This window comes from Pholcus phalangioides, unplaced genomic scaffold, assembly GCF_987345545.1.
Source record: "Pholcus phalangioides strain wild (caught in Gottingen) unplaced genomic scaffold, Ppha-v1.0 ptg000011l_1, whole genome shotgun sequence".
Classification (NCBI taxonomy): Eukaryota; Metazoa; Arthropoda; class Arachnida; order Araneae; family Pholcidae; genus Pholcus; species Pholcus phalangioides.
The window spans coordinates 10281612-10295830 of NW_028301604.1; the positions used below are offsets into that span (position 1 = coordinate 10281612).

Here is a 14219-nt window from a genome sequence, read left to right on the forward strand (position 1 = left end):
AAAAAGAAAAATTTAAAAGGTTACCCAACTAATTGATTAAACAGAGTTGAAGATCCTGATCCTTGGAATGATACTTCTAGATAGCTGTGGATACTGAAAAGAATAATGGAACACCTCAATAGAAATTTACTTGGGTGGAATTCAAACAGTTTTTTTTATGTACAGTAAATGGAAACTGAATAACGTTACCTCTTCTACTTCGATTACTTTGATAATGGTAAACCAGTGACCTACTTTTCTTTCATTGCCTTGTGATTTATTACTCTCTGTTGGGTCTCCTTCAACTGAATAGCAACCCTAGATACAGGTCCTGACTTAGTCATTTAGCAGCCCACTGCGAGAACAGTTTTACTGCCCTTTCCAATATTACAATAGAGATGTGGTAGGGGTTAAGCCCAGAGATTAACTCATTTTTGCTCTATACATCCACCAAAATTCAATTTAGAGCATAGTTTCCCAAACTTTTTGTTCCATCACCCCCCTTCAAAAAGATTTTCTCATCGCCCCTGCCCCAAATCGATCCAATTCATAGGATCCTATACTAAACTCAAAGCTTCTACCACCTCCCGGGAAACTTCCATCACCCTCCAGGGGATGATATTACCCACTTTGGGAAACATTGATTTATAAAATGATTTAAAGTCTTGGAATCCGTCAAAAAAAAAAAATCTTTCCAAGAAGGTTTCGCAAAGCAGTCTTAATGCATGGAAATACTGGACAGTATAGATAGATAAGGAGCCTCACATTAATGAGACATATGCAAAATAAATTAATGTCTAATACATTGAAATACCCCACCGCCACCACAGTAGTGGTCGGCTGAAGTTTGTTTTCGGTGGTTCCCAACTTCAAGGCGCGAATGCGAGCCGTTCTCCCTTTAAAAAGTCTCGCCACACAGAGCAACAGACCTACAAACAGTACAAATTGTAATTCAATCATAATGCATCACTCACTTCACTTCTGAAGTATGGATGGCAGCACTGAAAATTGAGCACAACACTACATACCCACTCAGACTGTTAGGTACACACACACAGTTACACTTCCAGCACAACTCACTAGGTAGTAAATCGCCCATAGGTGGTGGTAGACCTTAGTTGTGCTTGGTTTGAAAGAAAGAAAGAATACATTGAAATAACATTTTGATTGGGTTATAGATACAGCAATTGCAGCACATTTTTTGCAGTCACTTGGATCTGTTTACAGAATATAAACCTATTGAAAATATGAAAATTTCATTTGCAACAGACAAAACAGAGAATGCCCAATAAAAAGGGTTGGTATAGTAAAATTATTCATAGATATAGATGGTCATGTGGGAGTGAAAATGTTACTTTCATAATGTTATATACAATCCTAATCTGAGAAGGAACTTAATATCTGGTTCTAGACTAGAACAAAAGCAGGTGCACATTTTATTCAATCAAACGGGAAAAGTGTGGATTTATACTCCTGATTGAAGAATATTATGTTTTGCTAAACAAAAGTAGTTTGGGTGTTTTCTCAAATCAAACTCTTACATCAAGAAAACATGAACTTCACATTAGGTTAGAGATAAGATTTTTAACTTATCAGCAGATTTCAAAGATATTGCATTTTGGCATAAGCGATTTCGGTATGTAAATTAGAACTATTTGATTCATACCAGTAAATGTGATTGTGTTGGAGGTTTAACAGCTTTAGTCTATTCTAAGAATGATCATATTATTTGTAAAATGGCTAAAAATAGACGAATATCATTCAAACACCTTTTAAAAGTTTGAGCTGCCAAACCCCTAGAACTGTTATATCTGGATGTTTGTAGTCCTAATGAAAGTTCTTTCACAAGGTGAAAAAAGTATTTTCTAACAATAACTGATGTGACTATTTTCTAGGAAAATAACATTCAATTAAGTACATACGTATAAAGTACAATCTGAAAAAGACATCTGGTGTATTTGAAATTTTCCCCCGATTTCAGAAATGAAAACAATATTTGAACACAAAGATTCAGGGTTGGTAAAAAAACTGGGTTTTTTGGTTTAAACCAGTTTTTTCAGTTTAAACTGTTTTTTTTTTTTTTGGTTTAAATAGCATTTACATTGGAAACAATAAAATTTAATCGCCTATAATCAAATAAATTGCCCAAAGCAGTGTTCTTAAAATCACATGATGTTTCTATGATATGGAGTGGGACTGTAATGGACTAGGGGCAGTTGTGTGAAAAAACAAAATTAAGAATTATTTCGTCAACCCAGGCTAGAGCCTTGTCAGCTCCATTGTGCGGCTCTCTACATTTGGTAAAGACGTTCAAATCAAGACGTTCAGAGAAGTTCTTAAAATCACATGATGTTTCTATGATATGGAGTGGGACTGTAATGGACTAGGGGCAGTTGTGTGAAGAAACAAAATTAAGAATTATTTCATCAACCCGGACTAGAGCCTTGTCAGCTCCATTGTGCGGCTCTCTATATTTGGTAAAGACGGAACGGCCTTTACATTTGCATTCCTGGCCATTTTTGTTCGTGTTTCTCTGTTTTTTATTGTACCTAAAATTTTGCAGCTGGTCACACAAACTTAAATCTTTTCTTTTTCAATACAGCATTCTGCTCTTTAGGACAAATGTCACTGAAGTGACCAATGTCTTTATTACATTATCCAAAAAACGTTGCCGAAATTATTGTAATAAGCAGAGAACTTTAACATCGTTTGTATAAAAAAAATCCCAGTTCGTACAGCACCAGTAAAATTTGCATTGGCGTCTAAAACTTTTCATGTGTGATTACTGAATTGGAAACTGAACAAAATGTAATATTTTCGAAATTATGTGATCATGTCTGCCAACTTAGGAAAAGGTTCTAGAAAAGTCAAAGAAAAACATATTGAATCTTTTTTCCTTTAAGAAAATATGCTTGGCTCCTAAGAAATTTAATCTAAATCATTTGTCCATTTTTCAAGCCCAGCTCTATGAAAGAAATTTTAATTTTAGAAGGTTTTATATTCCTATAATACAGGGTATTTGTTTATTCATTACCCAATTGAACAGGGTGGACTGTACATCAGATTCTGCAGTATACTGGGGTATACTATACTTCAGAGTCAAAACAGGTGAATATAGACATTTTTCTAGGAAGTTATATATAAAATGGCCAGTCGTTTAATTATGGCATTTTTTTCTCTTAAGATCTTTCTGCCAGTAAATGGTGTTCTAACATATAGTAGTGAACCACTGAGTTACGTTTATTAATATGGTGCTAAACTGAAAATTAAAAATTGTTCTTATGGTTTATAATAACTTTTTGTATGAAAAGATTTATTTTTTGTGTAAGGTATTGAAGAAATATTTCTTTGCAATGTGCTAGTTAAAATACAATATATGCTAATGATCGACAATACAGATAGAAAATTTTCACAGAGAACATCCAAATTCATTTGTTTTATAAATATTAACAACTTTTGATGTTTTTCACGTATAGGTATTTATTTTTACTTATTTTCAAATATCTCATTAATTTATTTAGTGCAAGCAGTGTGAGAAGTTTTGAAAGGCTTTCTATTTCTGACTTATGTCAGAGAGAATCAAGAGGTGTAAGTACAGAAAAAGTTTTTTTTTTCCATTTATGCCTGTATTAGTGCTCAATAGGGTTTCCCGGGCGGTAATTTTTCATGCTTTCCCATTCCGGAAATCCCAAGAAATTTCAGGAAATCAGGAAAATTACTATTGTGTCACAGTAATACAATCGAATATGAATTTTTTTTTAGAAATTGATGGGAGATATTAGTTGAAAATTTAATTATTTCCAGTTTCATCCTAAAAAAACTGTAGTAGCAACCTTGCCAACTAAAAAATCTATGCTCTAATGTGGAGAAAACTATACAAAGAGCTTTTAAAGCAAAAAAAATCATACTTTCCTCTCTCATTAGACTATTTTATGGCCATGTTGGCGAAAGTAGAACTAAGAGATGAGCATAAGGGGATAAGATCTGAAAAGAAACAACTGCATTAGTAGAAACAGTTTGGATAAGTCTTTTGCTCTTGTAGAAAACACATAACCGATTACAGTCTGTTGGATACAGGATGAATATGTCCAAAGGTGGACAGTATTGAGTCCAATCATTACACTTCACTCATAGTTAGAAAAAACTGGTGGAAGATGGCAGCACTACACATAACAAGCATTACACAGAAACAAACTTCACATCAGGTTTCACTACACGTACACGCACATTCCCGCATGTATCAATTCGTTAGAGGTTCCACAAAGGAATATGGACGAGGTGCATGTCTGGGTTTAGTAGTAGTAGTATTGAGTCCAAAGACAGTGATTAAGAGTGATTCAGGTTTTTTTAAAATGGGATCAACCAAGATCGATTTTTCAAATGCCTAAAAAAAACACTTACACAAGTAGGAGAATAATTTCTTTCTACGGTTGAAATTACAAATCTCAAACGTTTGTAAAGGGACTGTAAAAGTACTGTCTGTCTTCAAAGAAACATTTTGGTGATGGCCACACTTTTTAATGAGGTTATTCAATGGTCACAAATCAACACTGTCAAAATAATTTATCAAGACTTAGGATTTCCTGAAAAGGCACACCAGTGCCTTTGAGGAGGGACTAAGTGGTCCAGGGATAAATATGATGGAAGATAAAAATTGGGGACTTGAAGATTGCAAACGAAATCTGGAAAAATTCTTGAATGCTTATTTTGCACTAGTTGTGTGTATGAATTATTATTTTTATTAGTAGTGATTAAGAATGATATGTAAACATTTGATTAGCATCATCCATTGGAATCAGGGTTGGTAAAAAAACCCAAAAAACCAGGTTTTTTTGGTTTAAATAGCATCAACAAATAAAAACAATAAAATTTCTGAAAAATCATTTTAACTTCTAATAATTAATTAAAATAAAATGTTTATTAATGCAATTAACACTATTCCCATATTAATTAATCTAGAAATAGTTCTTACATTTTAATAAAAACCAACTTTTGCAATTTAATTATTTTTTGCTGAACTCAATAAATTACTGTGTTTGAAAATTGCTAATGTTACTATTAACCGTATGATATAAAAGAGTGTTTTCTCCAGTTACTTTCATTATACTTAATTATGAATCTGTTTTACAAAAACTGTGATAAAAAATAGGTTGATATAATGTGTTTAATGAAGCATAAATAATGCAGATTAATTAGCAATGGTTTATGATATACAGGGTGATTATATATAACTAAAGTTCTGATTTAAAACACTGTAGAATAGCCATTGTCAGAATGACTTGAAAATTTACATGAATATTCCTGAAGCAATGGAATTTTATATGGCAAAGGGAGAAAAAATACTTAGAAAAGGAAAATTAATGACACTGTACTCATTGAACTCAAATTTGCTTTCAGAATGGGAATGATGGCCATTCAGGGCAAAATGATAACTTAGTTAACATTTCATGATTTTATAATTCATGGAAGGATCAAAAAAATGAAGTAATTGAACGAATAACTACAACTTGCTCAAGAAATGTTAAATATATTATCCATCGTAATCTGGCAATGAGGTTAAAGCACAAAAATGCTTGTTCAACAACAGATCAGACTATGTCATGATGTGGATGTGCTTGCACATTACCAATGTTCTGTAGTCCGACCTCTGTTCATGAGATTTTGAGGTCCCCCAATCAGAAGTTGCAAGGGTTAAGATCAGGTGAACTGACGGCCGGCCAGGTGTCGTGCCATCCTCTTATTGTCAAAATGGTTCTTCAGCAACTGCTTTGCTGGTATTGCGATGTGCATCTTGATAAAAATTGTGCTATCCACACACTGATGCTGTTGAACTGTTAAAATGATGTGGTTGCACAAAATAGATTATACTGCTGGCCAAGTACAGCATCATCTACTTGCACATTTTGCATTTTTTTCCTTTTTCCAAAGAAATTTCCAGAGCACCCATGCAAATTTTCAAGTCATTCTGACCAGTACCTTTTATTGTGCAGTTTTGGAATCAAAACTTTAATTATTATCATCCTGTATATAGCTGATTATTTTTCATTAAGCTGAATTAACTAGGCTTAATGGTGAAAGTATAAAAAAAAGCTATTGAATCTTAAGATTGCGTGATATAGGGTATAAGATGTGCTACTTATGGGAAAGAAAATGAAAATGTCTGTAAGGTAATGTAACTACTAGTACACTGGTCTTTGTGTCCCTTAGGGGCAGCTGGTGTCTTTATTGGATTATAAGACCACCTGTGTGTGTCCTTAACATAATGATGTCACTACTGTTGCTGTTTCTTTGTGAAGTAAAAAAACAAACAACCCTATGAGAATACACCACTACATCAAGATGTGTAATGCAATCCTTATTCATGAATTTGTAAAGATATATATAGAGCATCAGAGTGTAGCCAATAGTTAGAAAATGTGGCAAGAATGAGAAATTTTGGCTTCCATATATAACTTTGAGCAACCAAGACACTTAATATAAAAAAAAAATTATATTCAGGTCACTTTCATGAGTTTTTTTTTTTGAAAAACCAATTATATATCTTACACTACACTATTTAAAGATGTGCCATCATAATATACCCAAGAATATAAAATGTGGTAAGAATGAATGATTTTGGCTAATAATGAACTGATATGATATTTTTCAAGGGGTAAAATTATATTTAAGCCACTTTTATGTAATTTTTTGGAAAAAAAGCACTTGGTTAAAACCAAACAATCCTGATTGGAATGAAGTTATCATAGAATAGGCAATCTGGAATTCACGCAGTAGAAAAGGTATGTAGATATTAAGACGTGTCTTTTTTTTCACTTTTTCCTCAGTCTAAATTGAAAGTGGTTAAAATGAGAAAAAAAGGGGGGTTAAATGTCATTTGATGACTTTGGAAAAATTAGAGAAAATAAAATTCCATTCTGTATAATTTCATTTAATCTGGAACAGGAAAGATGAATTTGTATGTGTCTTTTCGTAGCCTGGCCAAACACCAATAAAGTTTAGAACCTGGTGGCAGTGCCGTAACCTGGAGTATCAGGTATATTACACAGGAACTGGTGCCCAATTCGCCCTTTAACACAAAGATTTCCAAACCCTTTAACACGAAGATTTCCAAACCCTTTACATTACTAAATTCCTGACTGATCTTCAGTCTGGAAGCAATCTTTTCCAAATGTAACATCTGCTATTACACAACCCAGGTTTTCTTCCAGAGAGATGGCGTAGTGATTCAAAGGGAGAGATGAATAAAACAGAGTTTCCATGAATAACAATAAGTTTATTAATTCAAATTTAACAAGTTGTGTATCATTGTAAGAATTTTAACAACATTAACAAAAACGCTAAATTATATTAACAGTCACACCACATCTAGTCCAGATGTGGCAACATCAGCATACTCGGAATATCCATAAGCATCATTACAGGTGCTTATCAGAAAAAGTACTTGCACACACACAAGGATGTCGGTAGAGTGGATTGACTTCTGATCGGGAGGTCACGCAACTTCGACGGGACTGGGAGAGCATAGTATCATCGGGAAGAAATCAACTGGCAAGATGAAGGACAGCAACAAAGACATAATGATGATAATGATGAGGGTCCAGCCCAGCTGGTATTGTGCCACTGCACAAGTGAAATTCAAGCAGGATTAGTCATATGGCGTCATGGACGGTTGCACCTATTGGGCAAATGAGAAACTATGAGATTGATTACCAAATTAATTCAAAAGTTACACCAAACTTAAATTCAACTCTCATTGGACTCTCATTTTGACAATTAATTTAACACATAAAATTATGTTCAAAATTTAGTAATTTAATTTTGCTCATAAAATAAATGTCTCACCAACCCACGACAGCAAGGGAGTCAGGAAAATCATCCTCCATCCCGCATTACAAAATTGTGATGACTAGTCCACAAGATCCGGGAGTCTGTATATTAATACCACCTTCCCATGTCTATTTGTACGGTCGATCACACACTCACATGCTGACGAGGTCAAAAGTCTCCATCCGTTTATTTGATGCCACACACGATCATGCCAAGGATTTCTGTTAGCAGTCACATCCGTTGACATGAGATATCATGCTGAAGGAACCATCTGAATGTTGCATCGATTGCCACACCAGCCAGGAATGAATGAGAGATTCAACGTGATGTGAATGTTGGCAACCATTGTACACGGAATAGAAACATAATTTCACATCACCATGATCGCATATGTCATTGGGAATGTTTCACCATCGAGATGAACTTCCATCTAGAAACTCGTGCACTAGTTCACGATATTGAAGATTTGACCCTAAAACGGGCCAACTGTCGATCGACCCACGATTGCATGATCGCTAGGCACTAGCAAAACATGACTGTTAAAATACAAGTGGAAGAGAGAGAGCACTATATCATTGCACACATGCAGCAATACATAGAAAGTTTCTCAGTCAAACAGGACCATCATAAAAAATCAGCATTGGAAAATAACATAGTAATTTGCATATCACATCAGAGCATTATAAGAAAATCATAATAGAAATCTGGCAACAAATAACCAGTCAAGTGGTTACGACGGCGTTTGCCGTTGCTGCCATACGTAATGTTGGTGCCTACAACGGCATTTGCAGACGCGCAGACTTTTTTTGGTCTTTTTCACCAGTCAAGTGGTTAAGACGGCATTTGCAGACACGCAGATTTTTTTTGGTCTTTTTCACCAGTCAAGTGGTTAAGACGGCATTTGCCGTCACTGATATACGTAATGGTGTTGCCTATGGCGGCATTTGCCGACACACAGACTTTTTGGTCTTTTTCACAGATATGACGAAATAATTTGTCATACATGTGCTGCCATCTCTGTACAGCCATCCTTCTACTTTATTATCTCATCACTAGATGGAGTTGACAATTATATTTCAAGGTCTGAGATTATTATTACTATTATCTTTGTCATGCTTTGCAAAGCCGCATCCCCATCGTTTTTGTTTCAATTCCCAACTCCTTTGCGAAGATGCATCTGTTTTATTACTCATAGATCTTTTAGCAAAGATTCAACTCCTATGGTTCCACATAAATCCATCAACAGCATTTCTTTTAGTTACAGGACATTATGACCGCCCCACTTTTGGGGTGTCATATTATTTTTCCACACATTCGAGCTATAAAAAAACATGCTATTAAAAAAAATATTTTAATTTTTCAAACTTCCAAGAAAAGGAAAAAAAAGGGAAAAAATGTGCGCATCTTCAAAAAAAAGTGGGCACTGCGGGTAACGCTCGGAGAAATTAATTGGACAGTTGACTGGTTAAACACCAACATTGAAGACTGGATCAGAGTCGTCAATCTATGGTTAGGGCTATTGTGAAATGAATAGGATTAGAGCAATCTGGTTGTCCCCATCCAACCACCGGCAGAACAGTAATAAATTACAATTAACTATTTATATAAATATACAAAAATATGGAAACTAATGACTTAATGACTCAATATAGAGTTTTCACCAGAGAAGTAACATGTAATGCTGCAGTAGGTCCCAAACCCGGATTTTCATGTGAAACTCACTGCCGCATAGCAGCTAGATGACAAGACTGGATATTTATGATAGTTTTGCAGATTCTGTTTTTGTTTTTTTCGCCATCGATCTCAAAAAAAAAAAAAAATTCTATTTGAATGGGCGATCCAGTCCTATACGATTTTTCAAAATGTGCATGTGCAATCTTGTAAGAACAAAGTGAATTTATGCAGTGAATACACTGTCTCTGACATAGGTTGGTATCCCAAAAGTACTGTAATTTCCGATATATAGCTCATGGGAGAAAAAAAACCCTCAGAAATGAGAAAATTTGGTATAATAGTTGCTCTTTCAGTGATGCAACTTGATACGTCAGCCTTATTCATGATATAACCCACTGAGTTATATATTCTATACTAATAAGTATAGTACTTTCTTTGTACTCTAAAGTAGGGGAACTACTTTTAAAGGTCACGACACATTAGCACAATCATGAAACACCAGCTATAGTAGATACTATTGCTGGTGTTGCATGATCGTGCTAAGGTAGATACTATACTTTGTGTTAGAGTATGATAGATGGTGAGGAGGAGAAAAAAGTTAGTACAGAGGGATTTTCACTGAGTACTTTCTTTTCCCAAAACTTGGAAAGTATACATCCCACAGGAGACACGTGAAATTTTTTTTATACATTCTTTTCCAAAATTTCGGATATTTGTAGTGTGTCAGCAGCATCTCTAGTTGTTCTACTGTATTTCTGCCATTAATGAAACCCAGTATATTAGTAACGTGGCTATGGCTGCCTTAGCTCTTAGAGCCACCCAGTTGCAGTTGCCCTGCACAGGCCTGTCCTTGCCTGCCCCTGGTTCTAAGGACCCAGCAGTCTTAACAACGTCCCTGCTGTCAATACACTACCGGACCCCGACTCCACCAGGGACATCTGCTTGGCATGTCGGCTTGGTCAACGCTCACTTGCGGACGGATTGAATGGAACACCTAGTCAATATAGGTCCGTGCTAAGGTAGAGCTCTCGCTTGTCGGGTGGTATAGATGCAACCTTAGGTGAACCCAGGACTTACACACCTACAGTCAGAGAATACATTTGTAAAAACAGCAGTACGTCCTTGACGCAGCACTTACTTTTTGCTGCTGCTTCTCCCATCAACTCAGCACTCCGTGAGGGAAGTGACATGACTCTGTTTTTACTCCAAGTCGGGACCGATCTCGCTAAGTCATCCATGTGTAAGGTGATGAAGCGCCCCACCTCTTGAAAGATGGCTTGCTGCTCTGCATTTTCGACATCCCATTAGACGCTGTTTACTGAGTGAAACAAACCCATTAGATGGGCAGTATACAGGCACCTTAAGAGATACTGAAGCAAATCCCCTAACTCATCACTACACCTGCACCTACCCTCTGGGATGTGTCCCCACTCAGCCCTCGTGACCAAATGACCAGTCGCTACCTGGATGGAGCAGTGATTGGAGACTCAGACATTAATAGCAGACACCCTCGGAATGATCTTGTAAGTGGTGCATCCTTTTGTGGACTTGTTCCACCTCTCCTGTCACTTCTGCACTCCACATCGCCTCAGTTCGGTCCTGGGGCCATTATATGACAGCAGAAACCTGCTGTCTCACTCTGTTAAATTTATTTTTGCGACTGGCTTAGCTAATGTATCTGCATGTTCGTTCCCTGGGGTCCAGACATGGGTATGTGCCCATTGGAGTTTCATCTCATGGAGAGCCCCCTCCTTAGATACAGCTGCTGCCAAGTCCTGTACGTACGGATCTTCACTTCGGAGAGATATGATAGCTTGTAGTACAGACTGGCTATACATCAGTATGCTGACACTCACTCCTGGGAATGTGAATGCTAACATACTCAATTGCTCTCGTGAGTGCATGTGCCTCTACCTGAACATTATCTGCTTTGGTGTTGAGTCTAAACTGTTGACTGGCTATCAGATCCCCATCTGACAGGACATAGAATTCTGGCTCCACTTTCATTTTGTCTTTACTATCATCTGTAGAAAATTCCCACCCTCTGTCCGTCTGTTTCCTGGTAAACCAGGAGCAGACTGGCCAGTCAGCTGGATGGAGCCTCCACTTCGAGTTGTGCTGACATAAGAAGGGCATGGGGCAAAAGAACTCTGTCATATTGCTGAACTTTGATTGAAACATCAACTTTTCTATCCCTGCGTGGAGGTCAAGTGGAAGACAGCCGGCTATTACCATTAATGCCTTGTTCAACCATAGATGCGAGATCGATATTCTTTCAAATACGATGTCATATTGGTTTTTATTTCTACATTTTTTTGTGCTGTATCTAAGGGAGCTGTCGACTTTCTTTACTGCTTGCTTATCGGAGAAAGAGGGCTCATCATGGTGCTACTGGTTTTTTCTCCCGCCCCCCCAACTCCTCCCGGTTCAATCTTCGTAGGATGTCATCGTATGCCTTGGAATCGAGCCATCAAACTTCCTTGCTCTCAAAGTGCACCTGTTCCTTGTCTCCCAGTGCCTCCTGGTTTTCATTATTGCTCAAGAAGTGGGCATATTACTGCTCTCCATGGACTGTCAAGATGCAGGATTGATATTCTTTTGAATATTATGTTATATTCATTTTTATTTCTACAGGTTAGTCCCGTTCACATTTTCAATTTAAACTGTTTTTTAATTTGCATCAATTGGTTAATTTTTGTGTCGATCCCACATCTGGCATTTGAATTTTTTTGTGCAATATATTTAAATTTGTTGCTCCATCATCAACCTCTTTTTTAGTATATTGTTCAATCAAAAATTCCTTTCAGTCCGATACATATAATTTCTGTTCGAATTTGTTCCATTCAACACCACTTTCGTATTACCTGCATATCCTATATACTCTCTTGGCTTGCTTGCTTTTACTGACTGAAGATATCGAATCCAACCCTGTCCCAGAGTCAAACACTCCTCAACCCGCTCTCAAAACAGATCAAATCTTCCGCCTATAACTATCACACCGTCAGATAATTCCTCCGATTCATTCATTCTTCGTAATATTCAAGATATCCAGTAACTATTCTAAACCAACTTACCCTCCTCACCCAAAAATAAGACTCATTCAGTCATAAGCTAAATGGATTATGCGAGCATCTTAGTGCCGTTGAGGAGAAACTTTTTCCTGTTGAGGAACTCCGAAATCAAGTATATGATCTCTCCTCAAATCTGTCCGAATTACAATCTTCCCTCACCAATAAAATTACCGATTTGGAGGACCGTTCCCTTCGTGACAACCTGATGTTCCGTAACATCCCTAAAGAAGTTGACTTTGAGTCCCCTTCCACCCCTAGATTCCAAAATCATTCAATGCTGCTCCAACCACTTTGAATTGAACATTTTACCCAGCAATATAGATCTTTGTCACAGAATAGGCCCTAAAAGGACCCTCGGATATAGACTCTCCATCATCAAATTTAATAAATTCAAAATTAAAAGTGATATTCTAAGAAATGCCTTTAAATTAAAAAATAGTAACATATCAATCTTTGACGACTTCTCATCCAAAACATGCAAGCTTCATGGGAAAATCTGGAACACTTCCATGATAGGGGCCAGAAAGTCAAACTTTTTCATAATTTTGCTCTTATAAATAACTGTAAATAAGTTTGGGATCCCACTATCAATGATATTGTCCCTATCTTCCACACCCAATCTAGCACTAACCCTTCTTTGCCTTCCCACTCTTTTCAAACCACAATGCCCCTCCCCTTTAGGCTACCCCTCTTCCGAAGCACTCGCATCATCCACCCAACCCCAAAATTGAAAAATAAAGTCTTAAGTTGGAAACACCATTAACATTCAAAGTTTAAGAAAAAAAGTTGATTTTCTGGAATCAATCTTGCTTAGTCATAATCCCCACTTCCTTGCAGTTACAGAATCATGGTTGGACAATAAGATTTTTAATTTTAAAATTTTATTGCCTGGTTTTTCAGTGCTTTCCGAAAAACAAACTCTCAGGGAAGGGGGTGTTGCATTAATTTTCAATAATTCTATCCCCCCTCACTGAAATCCCTTTAGATTCTGACCTAGAAATTATTGGAGCCGAATGGTGCCAACCTAATTGTTCTCCACTGGCCTTATTTTCTACCTATTTACCGCCGGCTTCTGATCTTCACTTGTTTGTCCAACTCAAATCAATCCTTGAAAATTTCCTTATTACACTTTCCCTTCTTATCTCTGGAGACTGGAATCGACTGGAAAATTTTGAAATCGCTATCTGGCAACCACCGAATCAACAATAAAGTCTTGCACATTTTCTATAAGTTTAATCTTGTCCAAAACATTTTAGTACCAACAAAAACTACTGTTCAGTCCAGCTCCACCCTTGATCTTATTGCCACCTCTAACCAAATTAAAATTCTTGATACTTACACCTTCAAAGGTTGTTCAGATCACAATATCCTGTTTATTGATTTCTCTCTTCATTACTCTATCACTTCTTACAAACTCGCTCCCAAACGTAATTTTAACAAAGCCAATTTACCAATTACCTTTTAGTGCAAAGCCAATTACCTTTTAGTGCAATCCATTCTTCGCTCCTATTTCAATGATTTTCTATCAATATCTTCCTCCAACGATATTCATATGCTATGGTCAACTTTCAAACTTATTATAGACAAATGCGCAGCTACAGTCCCGACAAAAATAGTTTCAGCTGAGTTTCTCCACGGTCCTTGGATCAACAGGGACATCATTCACCT

General features: G+C 36.6%; 1 protein-coding gene across 1 annotated transcript in view; it reads left to right on the forward strand.

The window, feature by feature from the left end:
* Nucleotides 1-14219, forward strand: part of LOC149080030 (uncharacterized) — a 110753-nt gene that overhangs the window by 56810 nt on the left and 39724 nt on the right. The window contains exon 9 of the mRNA XM_089238973.1: nt 3501-3567. Coding sequence (XP_089095099.1) covers nt 3501-3567 — 67 coding nt within the window. The remainder of the gene's footprint in view (nt 1-3500; nt 3568-14219) is intronic.